Below are 23,051 nucleotides of genomic sequence, written 5' to 3'. Positions count from 1 at the left end.
CCATCCATCCGAATCAACGGCGGTTCAAAAACAATGGAGCACATCCTTCTTTTTTTTTTTTTTAATAAAGGGTATCCGCTGAATAGGACAAAATTAACGTTTTTAATACAAGCACTCATGCATATCTTGGTATTACCTGTCCTCTATTCACTAGTTAGGGATATGCCCTAAACAGCCTGCCCTTGTTTTCTATCCTTTTGCTTATTTGCTTGAAGTCCATTTCTTATACCAAATTTTTATGATTAAGATAGGCAAATTCAGGTGGAGGTGGGCATTTTAAAATAATAAAAATTAGGGTAAATTGCTGAAACCTCTGAATTTTCTAATACAGTTGTAAGTAGATTTTTTCTGGACTTTTTTAAAAAAAGGCATGAAAATGTCTAAAACACCCATGTAGTTACTTTTGAGGCTGGTTTCTATGGGAAAAGGAATAGTACAAACTTTATGAACAACAAAAACAAAGAGAATTTAAAGTTGCACCTTATACCTACGAGTGATTGATATGAAGGGCAAATTTGAAAAAAAAATCAATTTCAGAAAAGGGATTAAAAGGATTTAGGGCAGTGATTCATATAAAGAGAAAATTTGAGAAATAAACATTTTTGTTAAAAATAATTGTATAGGTATTTTGGACATTTTAAAATTTTAATACCTTTTTTTAAAAAATTCTATTAAGAAGAATCTACTTGAAACTATATCAAAAAAGTTCAGGGGAAATGATTACAAGTACCAAAAGTTTAGGGAAAGTTTTGACAATAACCAGAAACTTCAGGGAGATGTAATTTGCACGGGTAGTGTGGTTTTTTTCAACATTTTTTTTGTCTATTTCCTAAATGAAAATAAAAGGAAGAAAGAAGATGTCCTAAAACAGCCATCCAGCAGGATCAGGTCCACCACACTCAGTTGGTTGGTGATTCTGATGGTTCTCGTGAGAAAGAGAGAGGGGGTGGGGGTCCATGTTTTTAACCAGTCATCGGTCCAACCGGTCAGTCCAATGGCCTGGTGACCCAGAAAAATGTTGACTTTCTCAACAATTCATTATTTTCATGCTTTAACTATTACCATGTTCAACCAATTTATTGGGTTATTGGGTCTGGCATTACTTTTATTTATTTTTTTCATTATCATGATACCTTGGATTGGCCTGGTTGAACCAGCAACCTGCCCATTCAGAGGAAAAGTGGTTCACTCTCTAGGCCCGGTTTTAAAACAATTGGCTGTCATTTTAATGATAAATGTATACAATTATTTGTAGTTATTTTTGAATGTGATTTTCTTTGTGAGGTCTAAAATTAATCAAGACTATGTTTGGTTTGAAGGAAAAAATAGGAAAAAAAAAAGAAAACATAAAGAAACCTATATAAAAGTTTGTAAAAATTTCTCTACATTTCCTTTATTTTTCCTACTTTTTCCATCAAACTAAACAGTCTAAAGATAAGACACCTTGTCTTTTTTCATTCTAGGCCCAAACTTTAATATAGACGGAGGGGCAGCTACGTTAAATTTTATTAATCACTATCGAATAGATATATAATATTAATATGAGAGATGGGAGGACATAGTCGGCCTTATCCCTAACCTAAATTTCAAATCCACCCAAACAGACTAAAGAAAACAAACCAAAAAACGACATAGCTTTAATCAATACGCAATGAAGACCCATATTAGAGAAGGTTCTAGGAAGGACTGATCCACCTTCAAAGAACTTGAAACTTCTTTTATTCATTCTTCCAAATTAGCTAAATAATCAGCACATTTATTTCCTTTAGATTTCATTTCGAAGGAGTACAAATATAAATATGTAGAGTATAAAACTTTATATTTTATATTATTTTATATATTTGTATTTGTAACTGAGCCATACTGAAAAAATGAACAATTTGAAAACGTTGCCTAGATTGTAGTTGCCCCGTATATCATAAAATATGACCTACAAAACATTGCCTAGATTGAATTGTGTAGCAGTTCAACCGCCCAGGTTAGTGATTCCTTGACCCATTCAATATTTTTTTTTTCAAAAATAGCGGTCCAATAAAAAAACAGACCTAGAGCCATGACCAATTCCGAGGGTGAATGGTCTAATCGTTTAGGCTCGTCTGGTTTTCATTGGAAGCAAATATGAAAAAAAAAACAGCATTATTATGTATAAAATAACCAGAAGAAAAACTAAAAAGTTATATGATTGTACTTTAAGAAATAAGAGATGAGAAGAAACTGATACCCATTTTTCTCTTAAAGTTAAAAAATTCTTGTTAAAAGTTAAGAATTAAGGCTCCGTTTGGTTTGTGGGGTGGGGATGAGAAAAAGGAAATATTCCAAAAATATTCATTTTTCTCTCATGAAAAAAGTGTGGGATGTCAGATTCCAAAATCGTGAAATTGGGGTCACACCAAAACCGTGCGACCCCGGTGGAAAAACTTGAGAAACCACCGTTACCATTGAACTGGCCTTCTTCTTCACCAGACGCTGGCAAGGAACCGGTGCGAGGGGCGGCGGCGATCTGCGAGGAATCTGTGGAAGAAAAGAAACATGAGAAGAAGGCGTCGTCTTGAAGATTGGATACCGTGGTTTCTCAACAGAGTTGCTTATTGCTCTCGCTCAGCGATTTGCGAGGGGCAGCAGCGATCTGCTTATTTTCCTCTTCTCTCTTCTCCCTCGCCTTCCTCTTCTTCCTATTCTTCCCGTCTTCCTCCCTTTCTCTTCTCTCTTCTATGAGGGGCAACGACGATCTGCAGCAATCTCCCTCCATCTTCCTCTTCTATCTTCTCCCTCATCATCTTCTTCTTCTTCTTCCTATTCTTCCCGTCTTTCTCCCTTTCTCTAATCACCGCTGCAACTCTCGGTAGCGGTGATATGCTTTCTCAGCACTCCTTTTCTTCCCATCTTCACCAGATCTGCTTTCTCAACTCTCACCGCTGCAACTCGTGGAGCTCTGTTCTTCAACTCTCAGCAACTCTCGCCATTGCAACTCATGGAGATCTTCTTTCTCAACTCCAGCGAAGAACCAACCCGTTACAGTGTTTTTTCTATTATTTTCCTATATATAAAAATAAATAATAGAAAGGTAAATTTTTACACTTTTCCATTCCACTCAAATCTTCCCACAAACCAAACAGTGTTTAAGAAAAAACAAATAAACCCTAAATCAAGCAACATTTGGTGACTAATAAAAAGCCATTTGGTGTAGAATACACCACAGATCTCCTATACACAATACAATGAAACACTACTCCGTATATTGAAAATATATCTCCATAAATGACAAGAAAAATATCTACAATGCCCAATTGCCCACCCATAATATATATTATATATCTTCTAAGTATGATGTGGAAACGGTTGTGAGTATCAAATCGGAGCTCCACATGGCAAGGGTTTCTTTCAAATTCTTAAGGATTTAGAAGGCATTATACATGTCGGTGTCGTACCCGTGACTCCTCTTTCTTGTTCATTTTTACACCTAAGCGGCTAAGCTATGAAACCAGATCTATTAAATTACAATCATGCTGCACTGAGAGACGTCAGAGCCAGAGCGGATTTTTTGTCTTTCTTAAGCCTGGATTTGTTTTTTTCAAATGGGTTTTTTATAGTTCAATCCACACCGTTAGGGTGGAGCTAGGATTTTTAGGGGTAGATTAATCCATTAATCATGGATTGATGTTAAATTCACAAACAGGGGGCGGTTTATAGGGGGCTACTAGTAATTCAGATTTTTAAGGCAGATTATAGTCAACTTAAGAATAAAGTTTAAAATATACGAAAAAGTAGGAACAGACTCGATGCAAATTTCTGAATGCCACTTGTCATGTCTAGACATCCATGCATCTTTAATTTACAAGCAAAGGGAAAACTAACTTGTGGGCCTGGGCCTCCCTATTTGGTTGCAATACGAAGAAATTTCCATTGATACAAAATTTAAGAAAGTAACTTAATATATGAAACAGAATAAAGTAAAATCCAAAACAAAATTAAACGAGAATTTACACTTTTTTCATTTGCACTCTCATGCAGTTTTTCTAGTGCAAATAAAACACAGCATCTCTAAATATGTAAATGAAATTCAAATTATTGAACTTGGCAATGTTGATTAATAATCTATCCAGAAACGGTCTTTGACTAAGAAGTTCAACTTGTTAACAAAATTTTCAGCATCTAATAGAAAAACCGATAAGTGATCATAATTGTGCTCTGCCGCTATTTTAAGACCCTTGATCACTGCACGGATTTCGGCAACATGAACCTTGTGTTGCAAGTGTGCAATTAGAGCCATCTATAAATAGCACAAACATACTCTCATTTGATGTTGAAATAGGCAATTCAACCACAGCTGCATTCGTAAGAAAGGTTGAACAATAGTTTAATATGTCATTTGCTCTTTGGGTTAGCAATAGTGGGTCTCAGACCTTATTGCTATTCCTTTTCCTTTCCATACCAATTTGTCAGCAAATAGATTATGAATTGCTCCAACTTGAGTGGCATGAGAGATTGTTTTCGGTGTGAAATGCTCTCTTAGCAGTTGCAGTCCTGCAGATTCCAACTCCCATTAGAGTGTACTAAGTCTAATACTTTCAGGTGTGATGAGGGTGGCCTATGACAAGATAATGGTATACCACCTTGTATAGTTATGGAATCCATGGATTACTAAAAGCATTTACATTTGGAGGTCGGAACCATCATGGATTAGTCAAATAAAATCTGATTTAAGCTCCCCTAAGAATTTGAGAGCACTTTTCCATCATAAGGAATCACACTCGTTGAGTTTGCACATGAATGAATCAGATCACCTGCCAACAAAATATGTTTCAAAACCTTACCAACATCGTCTCGTCTGACACTGTACATTTCATATATGACGGGTCTTACTTTTGTGATGGGTCCCAATTTCATAATGAGATAGATGTGTAGCCCCTTACTTTTATTATCAAAAATAAAAAAATAAATAAAAAAAATTCAAAAATGATACATGTTGTTTATTTTGCTTGCCAGTTGGCAATTGCGATTGTGACTGGACCACTACCCAACATTGAAGTGTAGTGTCGTGAAGTGTATTCAGTAGTGGTTCAGTCTCCAGTGGGACTCTTCCTCTGCACTACTCCTCTTACACTCTGCTTTTTTATCCATACACGGACAGCAAGTCTGTAAATAGTCCTTGGTTTCCTTCCCTGTCTCTGCTTGTCGCCTATATAATTAAAAGCCATTGCTGTTGGGCTGGGGCTGGGCTAGCTGCTGCAGGAGGAAATGGAGAGATCTTCTGCTCCATCACTTCCTCTCTTTGTCTTCTTACTTTGCTGCTTCCTGTTTTCCTCTTCTTCTGCCTCCAAATTGTTACTAGCCGAATCCGAAGATGTATATCGTAGAAATCTGCTCGCCAATGGACTCGGCATTACGCCTCCCATGGGGTAACTTTATACCACCTCTCTCTCTCTCTCTCTCTGAAGTTTGAATTCCATTATCCCTGATTTCTTATTGGACATTGCCGGAATCTTGTAAGTCTTGTATGGTTAATTAGATTCCGGAAATTCAGTAACCATGGATTAACCGTATAATAGGACATTCCGAGTACATCTCTCTATTTCTTCGTTTTCATGAACCTCTGCAGTCTAATCGATCAATCTATCTACAATCTTGAATTGGTATAACGTTTTGATTAAGAGGAAAGAATAAAATCAATCCAAGGTCTAAGCTTAATGCATGCCATTTGTTCGGATGGTTGAGATCATCCCATCAAAGCTCTTATTTCTGTTTTTTGGTTGAGCAAATGGCAAATCAAAATTGACGTTTTGGATAGAAATAGCGCTCTATATTCACCAACTCAAAACGTTTTGAAAACATTTCAAGTAAAAATTTCTCTCTCAACCCAAAACGCAATGGCAATGCAACGCCCCTCCTAATATGCGTTCAAAGTGTGTGCACAAAAGATTTGGGGGGTGAAGGGATTGTTGCTCTTTGGAACGGGTAAATGATTAAAAATTAATTGAATGAGACAATAGTGGAACGCAGCAACATGAGCTCTTCCTTCCCTGGGTCCAATTAAGAGATCACAGGATTATTGAATGAAAATTGGTGAGTGAACAGCTGATGATGGTGAGGTTGTGATTTCCTCATTCCTTACAATTCATAACCCCGGTTCTAATCCAGACTTGGATTGGGTATCCGGCATCTCTAACCTGTTCTTACGTTGAGACACTTGACATTTTGTGTCGTCTGGATGCAGGTGGAACAGTTGGAATCACTTTTTCTGCAACATCGACGAGAAGGTTATCAGAGAAACCGGTGAGTGTAAGCCTGGTAAATGATTGAGTTGATCCGTATGTGAGTTCAACTGCGATCTGATACATACGTAATGGCAGGTAGAACATTCCCTGTTTCAGAATCGCCTTTTACTGGTCCCGAACATTTTTTTTCTCGATAGGCTCAAGTCGCTCAACTTGAACAACTATCTTGTTCCTGTCTTGTGTCAAGTTCAATTAGGACTATCACAATACGATGCTGTATTATTTTATTGAGCGTTAATTAATTACGAAGACCCTTTATTGATAAAAAAAAAATTACGAAGATCCGTATTTTGATTGACTGATGCGATCAAGTCAGACCAAGCTTGACTGAAGTTTTACCCACTTGGAGTGGGATTTAGTTGTACTGGTCCAATGGTTTCACTTTCTTGTTATTACATAAATTTGGTCAAATGGGTTCATACTTTCCTTAAGACAAGTGTTTGTTCTGTTTCATATATTTCATCTTTTTTTCTGTGTTTAATATGGCTTCTTCATATCTTGAGAAAGAAAACGAACAAAGAAGGGAAAAAAGGGAAATGACAAATATTACTTTTAGTTGGCATAAAATGTTCTTCCCTTTCTAATTGTTGACGATCCTCCTTTTGTTATCCATGGTTTAACAGCTGATGCTTTGGTGTCAACTGGTCTGGCCAAGCTTGGCTATCAATATGTTAATATAGGTATTTTATGTTCCAATCATCTTCTCTCTCTGTGTATGTGTGTATCTACGTATGCGTGCATGAAATTATATATCTAACTGTTATTCTTCCTTTCTTTGTTTATTAGATGACTGTTGGGCTGAGATTGCTCGTGATGACAAGGTTTGGTTCAAAATACTTCTCTTTTTTTTGTCATATCTTATTTTATCCAAATATGATGGATTTTAGAATTTGTAAATGCACTTGAAAAATTAGATGACGATTTACCCTAAGAACACTGAAAGGGTACCCCACCCCCTACAATGTGTTAGAAGGTGTTATAGCTTTAGTTTTCCATTAAAAGTTATTTGCAATCACATGGTATATAAAAGTATTTATAATTACATGTGCTACAACATTTTGTTAGCTTCAAAAATTTTCAAATGAATCAGCTGATGCTAAAGGATGTAAATATGACAGACTGAAAATATTGATTTTCTTTTTGATATTTTCTTGACTGTTTTTCTTAAATTAGATTTATGATTTGGTCTTCTACCAAATCAAAGAATTGGACATATGTAGGTAAACATATCAAACAGGATATTAACTACTGCTACACTATATTTCATGATTATGAATATATTAAATAAAAGCTTGGTGTTTGAAATTTCAGGGAAATCTTGTTGCCAAGAAGTCAACCTTTCCCTCAGGGATTAAAGCTCTAGCAGACTATGTTCACAGCAAGGGTCTTAAATTAGGAATATACTCAGATGCAGGGTAAACTAACAATATTCTGTCTAGGTTCTTGTTATTTGAATAACTGAGTACCAATAACCAATTTTTGACAGTCCCATGGTTAAAAGCTTGGTTCTTCTCTAAGCCTCGGATATTTAATCTGGCCCCACTCCTGAAATGTTAATCTCCTAATTACTGTTAGCTGTTCTTTTAATCTCTTTAGTTTCTTATCTCCTATGCATTATGACGAGGAGCACTGATATTGGATTTTTTTTTTATATATACTTGTCAAGGTATTTTACATGTAGCAGAACAATGCCGGGTTCACTTGGTCATGAAGAACAAGATGCCAAAACCTTTGCTTCATGGGTATAAACAAACATTATTGAAGTAATATCCTTTTGTAGATATACTGTTTAGAAGTCTACTTAAGTTTGATCCTTTTAATTTAAAACAATAGTGGTTAATATTTAAAAATAACTTGTTTCAAAGTCATTAGAACCCAAATCATACACTGCTGAATTGCTTCAAACAGGGCATTGACTACCTAAAGTATGATAACTGTAACAATGACGGTTCAAGGCCAACTGTTCGGTATTTTTTACCTGTTCTTTCAACTAGATTTTACTTCAATAGCCGTGCATTGACGCCACTAATTACAACAGACTTTTTTTCATTTTTCATACAGATACCCTGTAATGACCCAAGCTCTGATGAAGGCTGGTCGTCCAATCTTCTTCTCTCTATGTGAATGGCAAGCCACTTTCTGATTATAACTTTTTCTTTTATAAAATCTATTTTAGCTTCTATTATGTTGACATTCTTCCTCCCTTTTCTGCTATAGGGGGGATCTGCACCCTGCTCTCTGGGGTGCCAAGGTAGGAAATAGCTGGAGAACCACTGGTGATATTACAGATAACTGGGAAAGGTAAAACCATCTGCTTACATTGTGATCGTCTTTTTGTTTTCACAATTCAAAACATCTTGGCTACAAATTGATTGCAATTTGTTTTCTGGCAACAGCATGATGTCTAGAGCTGACATGAATGAAGTCTATGCTGATCTTGCAAGGCCTGGTGGTTGGAATGGTTAGTTAGTATTGTAAAACATTTGTTACATGAAATTGGTAGCTCAATACTCATTGAATCTTAAGCTCCACACACATAATGGCTATAATTACTACACTACATCAGGGGTGTTCTTGTGCTTAGCAGTTATATGGTCTTTTGTGTATGGACAGATCCTGATATGCTTGAAGTAGGAAATGGAGGGATGACTAAAGATGAATACATTGTCCACTTCAGCATATGGGCCATTTCCAAGGTAATATAAAAGGTGACCTTGTGTATTGCTTTGCCTGTTTTAGGTTGGTTCAATATTCATCAATAAGAATGACCATGCAGGCTCCTCTTCTTATTGGATGTGACGTGAGGAATGCAAGCAAAGAAACTATGGAGATCATCTCTAATAAGGAGGTCATTGCAGTTAACCAGGGTAAGAATCTGTAATTGCAGTGTTACCTTTACTGTGATTTTTTAGGTCGCATACATTCAGTATCATGTAAACTTTTTTTTTTTTTTTTTGAATTTTGGATAGATCCACTTGGTGTTCAGGCCAAAAAAGTTAGGATGGAGGGTGATCAGGAAGTACATCAACAACTTCTATCTGCTAGAATATCAATTTTGTGTTTTCAATGAATCTAATTATGAAGTGATCACTGATCAATGAATCACTTCTGTTGCAGGTTTGGGCTGGACCCCTTTCTGGCCATAGGACTGTTGTCCTCCTAGTCAACCGAGGCCCATGGAAGTATCCTGTTACGGCTCACTGGGATGACATAGGTATTCCACCAAACACAGTGGTAGAGGCAAGGGATCTTTGGGAGGTACTTACAAGATGAAAAGCTTTCTATTATCTTTGGCTTGTACATTTATTTATCGTATAGTAATGTTACATCTTCTGGGTATATATCTAAATCTCCTTCTATCTGTTTTCTCATGCAGCATGAGACTTTGAAGACACGATTTGTGGGCAAGTTGACTGTTACCATGGATTCCCATGCATGCAAGATGTACGTATTAACACCAATTTCTTGAGTTACCATTTTCTGATGGACTGATGGGCCATTCGGCCCATTCCCTTTATTTATGACAGAGGTCCAATAAGATGATGTAAAAGGTGATGGTAGAAGAGTGTGTCCTAGTTTAAGCGGTCACTGGACATTTATTTGATAATGCAGAATTGCAGAGGGTTATGGAATTATCTACTTTACTGTAGTTATGTATTAACTAAGTTATTTTTCTCCGGTTGATGGATGCCATTAAGGGCTGCAACTCTGAACTCTCTAAAGTAAGACTACCTAGAAGAATTTTTTTTTCTTCTTTGGCTCGTGATCACCTAAAACACCATAAAACAATCATTGAATTATATTGACTTTAAACTTGAAATCTTTCATGGTGTTCTCAGAACATTTCTTCGTTAATTGGTATCGCATAAATCTTTTCCCCTAGAGTCTGTCATCCAATTTCTATTCAACTCCATGGGGTTTGCTCATAGGAAGAAACAATGTAACCCGAGAATAAGAGCTTACGAAATGTTAAACCCGTTATGATTTTAAGGCTTCCGTGGCACCGCGGCAGTGTGGAATAGGAGTTAACTTTGGCTGTTGGGGACCAAAGTTTTTCCTGTGGGAACTGGGATGGTGGAATGCTGATTAACTGATGTAATAATACTTTAGCTAAGGAGAGGGATTGATATAAAGATAATGGTTTATTAATTGGGTAAACAAACGCAACTTTAAGACCCCTCCACCAATGCATAACGAAAAAGGCGTCGGATATTGCATTTCAATCAGTACATCAAGAAACTTTGGCTCTTGTGATTAAGATATCCATAGAGTGCCAACCTAAACAACCCTGTAAGGGAGTAAAATGAAAGAAAAAAAAAAGGAAAATCATAACAATAAAACAGAATACCAAGTTCCCTTCCCTCAAAAGTTCTGAAATATGTTCAACAAACAGCTTATTTAACTAAGATGCTTCAAGTCTTATCCAACGAAAGAAAAAAAGTAAAAGATGCTTCAAGTCCAGGTCAAGTGAAGTGAAATTTCAGGCATCCAAGCATTTACCTGCAAGTTCACTCATTCCTTTCAGTAATTCAGTAAACCACAACTCACTAGATGTAACTAGAAGATAAAAGAAAAGGAAAAAAAAAGAATCTTGGTATACGCAAACGGTAATTTATTTAGAGGAACTCTAGTAGACAATGAATTGTATGCAACTCTTGGAAACTTTGATCTACAGACAAAGTTGGCCATGTCTTTTTTATGGGCTCCAAAGGAAATCTAAGAATTGCATAAACTGAACCTGTAAACTAGCAAAAATGAGAAAAAGGAAAGGCAAAGATATAAATCATGTTACAATGAATCAACCAGGATCAAAGTTTTTGATAGAGGATCAGGAAAATAAGAGGAAAGGCGGAAAACCATTTTGAATAAATGAACATGTAGAGGGTGCTAGTAGAGGAGGGATAAGTAACTCTACTGGTACTAAAAATAACATATACTTCAGTAAAATTAGAATTACTTGAGTAAAGCAGACACCAAACAAGATAAAAAGGGGAAATATGCTAACATCCGATGCTATCCCAATATAAGTGGAAAAGTAAGTAAGATAGACAAATGGATAAAGAGCACCATGGTGCTTATATTTAAAAGCAAAGGGAATATACAAATTGCAATGATTACCATGGGATTAAAATTATGAACCACACTAAAATTTAGGGAGGAAATAATTGAGCAAAGGTTAAGACATCAAACAAGCATATAAAAAAACTAATTTGGATTTATGCCAAGGAATAACAACCCTGGAAGCCAGCTTTCTATTGAGATGATTGATCAAAAAGTATTAGAAAGAGGAAGAAAGATCTTTATATGGTATTCATTGACAAGAAAAAGCATATGATAGACCCTAGAGAGACAAATATGATGTGTTTGGAAAAAGCAAGGAGGCAAATAGGTATGTGCACCTATTTAAGGATAGGTATGAGAGTACAACAACCAATGTTAAAACACCTATGAGACATCAGATATTACAATTGCAATGAGTCTTCACCAAGGCTCAGCACTTGGTCTTAATTTATTTGAACTAGTCATAGGTGAATTGACTAAACATATTTAGGAGGAGGTTCCATGGTGGTTGTTTTATTAATTAATGAAATTAACGAATGATTAAATGCAAAATTAGGTTTATGGACAAATACCATTGAACCAAGAGATTTAAAAATAAGTAGGACTAAAACTGAACATATGCAATGTAAATTTAATAATAATACGAGTGCAAATCAAGATACACTTGTGATTGGAGACAGAGATTAACTTAACCTCTTCATTACCTTTGTTCAATAATTCGTAGTATGGGAGAGATTGAGGAGGATTGTCGCCCAAAGGATTATAGCATGATGGGAAAAACGAGGAGGTGCATCAGGAGCCTCGTGTGATAGGTGAAAGGAAAATTCTATAAAACAATTGTAAGACTAGCAGTGTTGTATGAAGTAGAGTGTGTTTTTTTTTATTTATTTTATATTCCTTCTTTTCTGGCAAGTGTTGTATAAAGTAGAGAGTTGGGCAGTCATGAAATAGCATGTCCAAAAAAAAATGAGTGGCAAAAATGAAAATGCTGAAATGGTTGAGTGAAAAAAATAGAAATGATAGGGTCAAAATGAAGTCATCCAAAGGAACATAAGAGCAGTTCCAATATGTGATAAAATGAGAGAAAGTAGACTAAGATGGTTTGGTCATGTGCATAGAAATCCCAGTGATTTAAAAGGTGCACCTGGGCACACAAGTGGCACATTTTAGGGTAGACACCTCGCCCAAGTCCTAGGCGCAGCACTTTCAAAAGGCACATGCCTGGTGTGCCTAAGCGTGCACCTTTTGAAAATTTTTACGCTTTTCTCTTTTTTTGAACCTAACGGCTAGGCCGGGGCTCCGCCCTCAGACCTCCAACCATGCCCCTAGAGGCAACCCCAAACAAGTCCATGTTAGGGTCTTAAATTCTTAATTTTCACACAAAAGATAATGATTTTATAATTTTAATTTCCTTTTAAGAAGATATTTTATTAAGATGAATGAATGAACACAAATAAGGGGAAAGTATTCAGTTGTTTTATGAAAGGCACAAAGGCAGCTCGTAGAATCAGGAATGTAATATGTTTTACATCACATTAACTACTTGAAGTAATGCAATTAAGGAAAAAAAGAGATTGTGGGTTTTACATGCTTGACAATGTTTTATATGTTTGGTTTTATTTTTAAATTTTCATTTGAATACACTTACATATTATGTTTATGTATTTTAATTTTAGATAATAGGTTTTTAAAACATTGTTTATGAATATTATGTTTAATACTTTTGCATATTTTAGCTTTTTTTTTTTGTATTTTTGCACCTTGCTTCAAAAAGGCACACACCTCGGGCGCAAATTGGCCCCTTTTTTTGCACCTTGCGCTTTTAAAACACTGAGAAATCCATCTATAACACTCACAATAAGTGATCTGTTACAAGTTGAAGGGGTTAGAATAGCTAGGGGTAGATTGAAAAAGACATGATTTGAAGTAGTACTCATAATTTAACAATGGATATGACAGTTAACAGAATGGAATGATGAAATGGGATTCATGTAGCTGACCCCAAATGGTTGGGACAAGGCCTAGATGATGTTGGCAATGATGATGACGTTGATGAAAAAGAAGAAACGTATATATGTATTATTAGTAGAGAGGAGAGAGTGAGAGGGGGCTGAAAAAGAAAGGAGGGGGAGGTCACCAACCCACTGTTATGATCATCACTTGTTACTAATCAGATCACAAGTGAATAGTGTCGCTAATCTCACAGTTTTCAATCAAGGATGAGGGGGAGGTCACCAACCCACAGTTTTCAATCAAAGAATTGATAGAACTCTTTATTTTTTTTCCCTTTCCCTCTTTATCCATTTTGAGATTGACCTTTTGATTGACTGGTTGAATGTAGCCTTGTCACTCATAAACCAGGTTGAACAATTCAACAGTTTTGGCCAGGTCAACATTTTCTAACAAGGTCAACAGGTTCTTTGCTTTTGACAAGTTTGAGGTAATAATGAACTTGTCTTTTCCTCTAGATGATGGGTTGAACAGTACAACCATTGGGGCCAACAATGGCTTTGATTAGATACTTGACCTGTACTATGGCAATCATCCATAAGCTTTTTTTTTTTTCTTTTGAGAAAAATTTAACCAGGATTCATTAAAAGAAGAAGAGGTACATGAGAAGATGTACAAAGCATGAGAAGAACCCCTACAAATTACAAAGGACAAAGCTTGTCAATATACAAATGCTCCAAATACACACCACATTTGGCTAAGCCATCTGCTGTATGGTTGTGTTTCCTAGGAATCCAAACTAATTTTACAGTTAAACAGTCCAAAGAGTCCCTAGCCTCTTCCAAATAGTGACTCAATCTCCAAGGTCCCCCCCTCTTTGTCTCTTAACCATTTTATAGTATTTGCCAAATCACCTGCAATGATTAAATTCTGGATTATCACTCCAGCGTTTGTGGAATCAGCCAAACCAATTGGACTGCTGAAAGTCCAGCAAATGTTGCCCCTTTCATCCCTCTAATGTTTGTTGCAACTCCTTGATAATGTTTGCTCAGATCCCTCAAAACTGGATACACATATTTAGACTCCCCACCCTAAAGGTCGTTTTTCTTATGCTGTTTTAAGTCCCTTTGTACTCTCCCCCCTCAGCCTTTTCCTATTAAGGAAATTTGGCACAAACCTATTCTACCAAAAATAAGAGCCTTTTGTTGGGAAGTGTTTCATGGTAAGGTTAACTGTTAACACATTGGACACTTTTTTAAAAAAAAAGAAGACCCTTCTTGTGTTTATCCCCAAATGGGTGCATTATTTGTAAATTCAATGGAGAGAATTGTTACCACCTACGAATCTCCTATACTTTTATTGCAGATATTTGGAAATATTTTTTCTTTTTGTTTGAGTGCAAATAAAATCTTCCAACGCAGGTAGATAAGTTTTTTGATCCTTCTACCTTTGTTTGGCATAAGAGAAGGGGAAGAATCAAGTGGAGATGTATGAGAGTAGTTGTGCTTAAGACTCTTTGGGAAGAAAGGAATGCTAGAATATTTTCAAAGTAGAAAAAAAAGAAGCAATAAGAGATTGTGTAATGGTCAGGGTGATACACTAGATTAGAACCTTGGATTCCTTTCTGTGGTTCACATCTGATGATATTTGGAGGAATTGGGAGGTGGTGGCCAGAAGCTCTTCTGAAAAAGAAAAGAGTAAACTTAATGTGGAAGCCTCCTACTGAAGATTTTGTGAAACTAAACTTTGTTAGCAGTAATAAGGCAACCCAAGCCTCTTTGGAATAGGAGGGGTGTTGGGAAATAAAGAATGACATGTCATTGCTTTGTCCTCAAGACCAATAGGAGTGGAGGATTCCACCAGGGCTGAATTGTTCACTGCATTCCAAGGAGTACAATTGCAAATGAATTGAATGTAGTGAACTTGGAGATTGAGGAGGATTCGAAATTGGTGGTAGGATGGCTGAAGGAACTAAATACTACAATTTAGTGCTTTAAGGATGAAATGTAGAAATCTAAATGGCTTACTAGAAATATGAATTTGAGGATACATTGGTGAGGACATCAGCAAATTCAACGAGATGCTTTAGACAAGCAAGGGGTAAACAAGGATCACTTGTATTGGGCTCAATTGTAATCATATATTAAACTGTGAAATGTAGCACCCTGTGCCTCTCCTGGGGGATGCTTGTAATGCCTATACTTATTGCTTTATAATAAACTTTCACGTTCCTTATCAAAAATTTAAAAAAAAAAAAAATCATAAGCATGTAGTACCTAAGCCAAAGATCATAAGAGCAGACTAGAAAATTCCAGCTTAATATTAACCTAATTCAATGTGAAAAAGAAGCCCAAGTACTCTATTATCCATTAGAGATACATTTAGTCCCTTGCACATGTGCACCCATGCAGATAAACCATCCAACTAGTGTAGTCAAGAAGCTATAAACAGCATCTATGTCTAAAACCAAGCCATGAATGAAAAGCCTAATAATTCCTTCCCATCCAAAAATAAATTTGTTTTCTTATTTAGTGGCCGGTCAACAGTAACCTTTCGGGTCAAATGTATCAACCCTTGATGTCATAATTACAGAAATTTTGTAGGAAACATTTGAGAACATCATCTAAGCCTTGTCCCAACTATTATATACTATTATATTAAACAAAAATAATTGTGATAAATAAGAATTATTTTTATACACATAGAAATATAAGAAATTTTGGACGTACATTATTACTATTATCATCATATGCAAAGCCCGTGCACGTTTGCTAGTAATTAAAAAATGGGAGAAACAGAAACTGCAACAAAATTCACCTCACTTAATGTTGACTTTAACTCCAATTTATCATAAAACAAAAATATAAAATCATATTACTAAAACAAAAGGCTTATTCTAAAGAACCAAAACCCTAATTTTACAGAAGCAATTAAATCCACCATATTCAAAGACAAAACATAAATAATCAGCAAAATGAATGAAAGAAAACGAACAAGTAAAGAAATGATCATCTGGGTTTGCATAAGCCCTCCAAAATTAACAGAAAACCCTTCATAAAACGACTGAAAGACTTTCCCACAGCTTTCCCTTTCTCACCGGTTATCTGATAAACCAAAAGCAGCTTAAACAAAGAACCATGTGCTAGCAGAAAATGCTCCAAAATTATCAAAACATAAATCCGACTCAAACTCATCTCAGCAGATGCAGAATCAATTCAATTTTTTTTTTCTAAATAATCAACAAAAAAAACCAGATCATTAAAAAAATCAATGGACAACACCACAGGTTAGGGGAAAAAGTTATGGAGAGATATGCACCAGATCCTTCAAACCTCCGATTCAGTGAGAATGAGAACTGGAAGAAGAAGGATGGGGAGTGTAAAACTTGTTGTAAGCAGCTTCACCGACGAGATAGATACCAAAAGCGACAAGAGCGATTCCGAGGCCAGGGGTGGCGTGCCTGAGCTGGTTTGTGAGCATCGGATGCTTCCTCCATTCATCCCTCCTCCTGAAAAATTCCCCCGTTGGTCCCAATTGCTTCGCCATACCTTCCTTCGCTAATCAATCCTAGCCACGTTGGGATAAAGAGGTTTTAGCCGCTAAATCTGATTTCAATCAGTTATGAGAGAGAGAGAGAGAGAGAGACTTGATGTACCTGCGACTGCGAGACGATGGAGATCGGTTTCTGGTTCTTCCCCTCTTCTATTCTTCTGGTTCTGGACGTCGACAAGGGCAGGGCAGGGAAATCTAGGGCTGCAGATGGATGGATTTAATCCGATTCGAATTCAAAACCTATTCGCTAATTCGGATTCGATATCCGTTTAAATCAATCTCCTTGCTAGGATCTTATTCGATTAGATTTATACGGATCTTTCTGTTTATTTGATAAATTGTGTCACGTTATTGCCAAATCAGCATTTATCCCATAGTATGTATAGATATTGATAAAAGTTGGTCTTAATTTATCTATGTCAATGGACGGGAAAAGTTTCATTTTAATACTCCCAATGTTTATTCACTATTCCGTTGATGTGATGCCTAATTGTTACTAAATAATTTATCAAATATTTTTTCTTGGTTTTGAAGACAATTCAAATACAAATATTTATTTAATAAATGGAAGCTATATCAAACACATAATTATTGAGTTGGGATTTTCTGCCAACAAAATACATTCCAACACACTACCAATTAGATCTAGATCTAACACTACACATCTCATTATGAAACATGGGCCCACCATAAAAGTGGGACCTGTCATGTATGATATGTCCGGTGTATGATGATGTTAGTGAGGTGTTGAAATGTATTTTGTTGGTAGGTGATCCAAACTCCCATTCATGGGGAGATATTCATCAATTGAGGGGTAACTCAATTGGTTTGTTAGCCGATTTGCTCTACCATAGAATTTGGAGAGGTGGGCTATTAATGTGGTGTGTATTACCAATTACTTAAAAAATTTAGATTTACTAGACTACATGCATGTATATTAAATCTATAGGAAGATATTTGGAGCTTGTATCTGTAGAACATAATATCACGTAAGGCTCGTTCTATTTGCCTACATACCTTGGACTTTACTTTACATTAATACTTGTAAGAGTTTACATCTCCAGCGTCCCACATTACATTCTCGTCATGTATTGGGAACATTTCTCCATGATGACATTATTGGTTATGATAATATCATCGAGAGATGTTTCTAATACACAATAGGGATGTGTTTGTGGGACGTTGTGGGGCAGCTCTTGTGGAGCGGAGATGTGAATTCTACTTATAAATGTTACACCATTGAATATTAGCACACTTCTCCTTCCTTTTATTAGAATATATTTCAAAAAAATTATTAAAATAGATCTTAATGTCCTTGAAATCTGGGTAAAGATTATGCATAACATAACAAGCAAAACAATTCAAATTTGTTATGTAGTGGATAAGGTGATCGGAATGGATTCAATTGAATTGAATATGCTTAGTTCCAAATTTGGTTTATTAACAATTAGATTTAAATTAAATCTTATTGTAATGTTGATCGCCACGACTGTGGGGCACAGAGGATGTTAAACTGATACCATAGAACACTCGTAACAAGTTCACAATTCGGCCCACATCCGTGATGAGCTCAGAACCTACAAAGACTTGCAATGAGCTCAAAACTTGAAATGAGTTTGCGATGAGCTCAAAACCACCACAGGTCTACAATAGACCTAGAACCGCAATGACGAAAGCAAACTCAGAGCCATCATGAACCTATAATGAATATAAGGCCATTGTGAGGTCATGATGAACTCAGAACCATCACATATATGCGATGAACTCAAAATTACCATGAACCTGCAATGATCTCAAATTCATCATAGACCTGCAATAGTCCAAGACCATTACGAGTTACAACGAGTAAAGAAACATGTGCTTCGTTAATAATGCACGTGACAAAATGTCAAGTAGGATTAGAAAATACACATAAGATAAGTATTGACGTCACCCACACCATGCCAGCCTAAGAGACTCGCAAAAGGAAGTAGCACGTGTATTATGAGAATCTTCAGACGAAAGGAAGCCCGTCCTTGAGATATCTCATAAAACACATGACAAAACCCTAATGGTATTCCCTAACAACTGACACTGAATCCAAGACACATGAGCACACACTCTAATTTGATTTAATTCTATAATTGACCCTGATTTAATTTTAATAAATTAAGATAATTACTAAGCATAGACTTTTTCTTAGGGAGCATCCTTAGGCCCTTTGGTTGGACTCGAGATAGTTTTTCATCCTTTATAGAGTTTCTTTCTTGCCCTTATCAATGAAACTAGCATGGGAATGTAAGTTTCTTTTTGCCCCCAGTGAAACCAACAGGGGAATTGAATCCTAAGGCAGAATAGGATTCAAACCTAATTGAGTAAACATTTAATAAGTTGACTTTTGGCAATCTATCTTTGTTTGTATTTACCAAGATAACTTTATCATAGGATTTCTGTATTTGTTTATCTTGATTCACATTTTTCTAAAATAGTATCATAATGGGATTTTCGAATTTATATTCAATTTAGACTTTCTTTTTTGAAGAGATTTAGTAGAACTCTGATAAAGAGTGTTCAATTAGATTAGAAAAATTTCTTATAGGAGGCATATGGATGTAATGAAGTCGATATAAAGAGAAGCTAGGCCAAAGTTAGGGTGGTTCTATTAGTCTTTTCTTAATTATTCAGTGAAGAGTTGTTCTTCTTCTTATTTTTTGGCTTTAATCCTTTCCTTTGAAACTTCATTAAGGCCATTTTATCTTGAAGGAAAAGAAAGGAAAAGTAGGAAAATCTATACAAGGTTTGTAAAGGTTTCCCTACCTTTCCTTTCCTTTCCCTACATTTTCCTTCAAACCAAACATAGCATAAATGTGATTTATTTCCAAACTGCGCCAAATCCTTTTTGCTCCTATTGATGAAACTTGCAGAGGAATTGAATCTTTTTTAACATCCCAAACTATTGAACATGGGCAACCAATTTATCACTGGAGTCAATACATTTTTTTTCCTTTACTTGTGGAGCTGAAATGTGCATACTGAACAGTGAACACATGTTACTTGTAATGCATTTCAACTTGATCTTAGACCTCCTTTTAAGGCCCCGTTCGTTTTTCGATAAATTACTTACTCGGGTAAATGTAGTTACTTGGGTAAGTTTTTCCTGAGAAACACTTACCTAGGTAAGTGCATTTACCCATATTTTTTTATTTATCATGTAAATAAGGCAGTGACCATTTTAGCTATAAAAATCCATAATTAAAAAAGACATTTTTGTCCATTCAAGTGTAGGCAACTTTCCCCTTAGATGGGAAAGTAATTTACCCACCTAGGAGATGGGTCGGATAAGTGATACCAAGGAAAATAAACTTTCCCTAGCCTCCACATAAATCTGAAAAAAGAACATGGGATTCTTAGTCAATGGGAACCAAAATCCCATTGACCAACTTTCCCCTCTTTCAAAATCCAAAAAAAGAACACCCCCTAAGTCTCACTCTCACCTCTTGTCTTGAGGCCATGAGACACAAGGGGCTACAAGAATATTCAATATGTACTGGACCCGGATTTGTATATTGTCATTTATGTTGCAAGACAAAATAAAAAGAGAATAACTATAAGCTCCTAGATGCCTCAGCATATACATTTGAGAAAAATGAAGCCTCGTCAAACAAACATGTCACTAAAATGAAGGGCTTTAATTCTTCTACTTGCCTTTAAAGGAAACAATAATACCCTTAATTTTTCTCTTAAATTTTCTTAGATCAGTGACTCAGGTCCCATATTTTACATATTGCTACCAAGCTATGTGCATTCCCTAGCTTTCTAACCAAACAATGAGAAAATGGACCTGGGATTCAGTCCTTACAAGATCGTGCTCATACCGTATTGACAGTTACTTGCAGCTGTGTATTGAGAATATTTCTCTATGAATAAAAGCATATAAGTATAAAGGTATTCTCAATACACAGTTGCAAGCGACTTCAGAGCTGTTAAATATTGTCTTGTTTTTAAGAATGGCAAAACAAATTGTATTCTCGTGTGAATTCCAAGTTTTTTTTTTTTTTTTTTTTCGTTTTTGCTCTAAGAGATTACACAATTGGGGTTAATACATCCCCAAATCCATAAACCCCCCAACCTAGGTGCAGGTGGGATTCTGTCACAAGTCTCCAGACAACCAGCAGGAAGAGACCTTACCAAAGTTGTAACTCGTAATCCATTGAGTCACAGAAAGGTCTTATCTGACCAAGCACAATCTGATTATCTAGATTGGCATCTTGTACATGACCTTCTGGGCATCCAAGAGATTGCAAATCATCCTTGTCAGTAGCAGCCCTAGGTCCACATTTTTCATCCTTTGGGAGGATATGTTCAGATGCCTGTGAAAATGAATCACCCCCATAGCAGTTACTCAACTGTTGTCATGTTATAATTGATCAATGAAGCTGATACCATCTAGAAATAGATTGGGTTTCAATCCGTCTCTTCTCTTACTCTCTTCTCTCTTCTTCTTCTTCTGCATGTGCCTGAAGAGAAGAAAAGATCATACTAAAAACAATATTCATTACCCCTAGAAACTTATAGTTCCAAAGATCTCTTATTAATCTAAGGTTGTGTTTGATTGCAATGTGAATTTATTTGCACTGATGCAAAACCATAATAGTGCAAATTATGATTTACTTTTATTTCATATTTTGTTTGATTGCATTACAAATGAAGTAAAATAAGACTTGGAGCAGAATAAAGTAATATTCAAAACAAAATTAAACGAAAACTTGCATTGTTTTTATTTGCACTCCCATACATTTGTACTAATCCAAATAAAATTGCATGTCCTTTGATTTGTAATCAGAATCAGAATTACAATCAAAATCCTTTAGATTGGAATCGGAATGGCCTATTCCCATAATCCATTTGATTCAGATAGGAATCAGAATCAAGACTGAAATGATATTTCATTCCCAAGGGAGGAGGGAATGGCCATTTCCTCAATTGGGGGAATGACCCATTCTGACTCGAATTGGAGACCCCTATGCCTGCGAACCAAACAGGCCCTACATTCTTATCCCTTCAGAAATGGGAATCGGCCATTCCGGAATCCAGGCAAAATCAATCTCCAGCCTCTTTACAACACCTCAGGTGCACAGTACCAGGTGGGAGACACTTCTCGGACCACACATCCACTTGACCACGCTCGTGTTGGTGGGGTCCACATGTTAATTGTACCCCACTTTGTACACACGCATACACATTAAAACAGGGCCATCTCTACTTTTTTTTTTAACAGCCACGTCATTTTTAAAACAACCAATGAGAAAAGACTTTTGTGAAAAAAACCCAAATGAGAGATAGAGAGAGGCCATTAACTCTCTCCTATTTCTCATTAACTCCTCCAATTATCTATATTCATTATTCATGTCATTAACTCTCTTCTAATAACTCATCTTTCTATAGTTCTCAACTCAATTACTCTATTAAAATTTCTGAAATTCATTAACTCTATCTATCTCTATATCTATTTCAATTTGATTATAATTTTATATCCATTAGGTATATTTACATTTAATTATAATTATTAATAAAAAATCATATTCAATCAAAATACAAATTAAAACATAATTACTCAAATTAAATTAAATTAAAACGTAATTATTACATACTTCACAGTAAAAAATAAGTTCTATTTAATCATATTTTAAAACCCATTTAATATTCAATGGTAGATTGTTATAGGCTAAATAATCAACTTCCATTTAAAAAATAAGTAATTTTTGTGTTGATTAAACAAGTAAATTGAATGTCAAAATAAATATCATTTATTTCACTTAACAATAAAATTATTAATATTTGAAATGTAAAATTACATTTAAATACAATTATAACCCATTTAAATTTCATTTCAAACTTAAAATTATAATTTAAACCTAGTTAATATACTTCCACTCAATTATAATTATTAATAAAAATGTATAGCTATTCACAAATTTATTTTTTGAAAGATAATATAATTATTAACAAAAAATAATTATAAATAATAAAAAACAGATCATTTTAAAATTATTCAATAAGAAAATTTAAAATTAATAAGTACAAATAAAATATCATATAAATTATAATTTACTTACATTACATTTGAAAAATAAAAGTTCATTAAAAACGATTAAAATAATTTATGAAATTATTTAAATAACACAAAAAATAATTATTAATAAAACTAAATTTTGTAAAATTAATAAAATTTGT

At 35.3% G+C, this 23,051-nt stretch overlaps 2 protein-coding genes across 2 annotated transcripts; one reads left to right on the top strand and one right to left on the bottom strand.

The window, feature by feature from the left end:
• Positions 1-5,120: 5,120 nt before the first annotated feature.
• Positions 5,121-10,010, top strand: LOC104591274 (alpha-galactosidase 1-like). The gene is made up of 15 exons (XM_010250081.3): positions 5,121-5,399; positions 6,215-6,273; positions 6,899-6,955; positions 7,062-7,096; positions 7,587-7,690; positions 7,942-8,017; positions 8,184-8,242; positions 8,337-8,402; positions 8,493-8,576; positions 8,672-8,736; positions 8,889-8,971; positions 9,052-9,142; positions 9,245-9,294; positions 9,393-9,533; positions 9,652-10,010. The coding sequence occupies exons 1-15, from the start codon at positions 5,239-5,241 to the stop codon at positions 9,742-9,744; spliced, it is 1,224 nt and encodes a 407-aa protein (XP_010248383.1). The 5' UTR covers positions 5,121-5,238; the 3' UTR covers positions 9,745-10,010.
• A 600-nt stretch (positions 10,011-10,610) lies between these two features.
• Positions 10,611-17,080, bottom strand: LOC104591263 (NADH dehydrogenase [ubiquinone] 1 beta subcomplex subunit 3-B-like). Its single transcript, XM_010250073.3, has 3 exons — positions 16,942-17,080; positions 16,605-16,853; positions 10,611-10,775 (listed from the first exon to the last, which is right to left on the bottom strand). Exon 2 carries the CDS (start codon positions 16,830-16,832, stop codon positions 16,626-16,628), a length of 207 nt encoding a protein of 68 aa, XP_010248375.1. The 5' UTR covers positions 16,833-16,853; positions 16,942-17,080; the 3' UTR covers positions 10,611-10,775; positions 16,605-16,625.
• Positions 17,081-23,051: the final 5,971 nt, after the last annotated feature.

The sequence above is a fragment of the Nelumbo nucifera genome, chromosome 3 (assembly GCF_055504915.1).
Source record: "Nelumbo nucifera cultivar China Antique chromosome 3, China Antique-T2T, whole genome shotgun sequence".
Classification (NCBI taxonomy): domain Eukaryota; kingdom Viridiplantae; phylum Streptophyta; class Magnoliopsida; order Proteales; family Nelumbonaceae; genus Nelumbo; species Nelumbo nucifera.
This window is presented reverse-complemented; position numbering and strand designations above follow the sequence as displayed.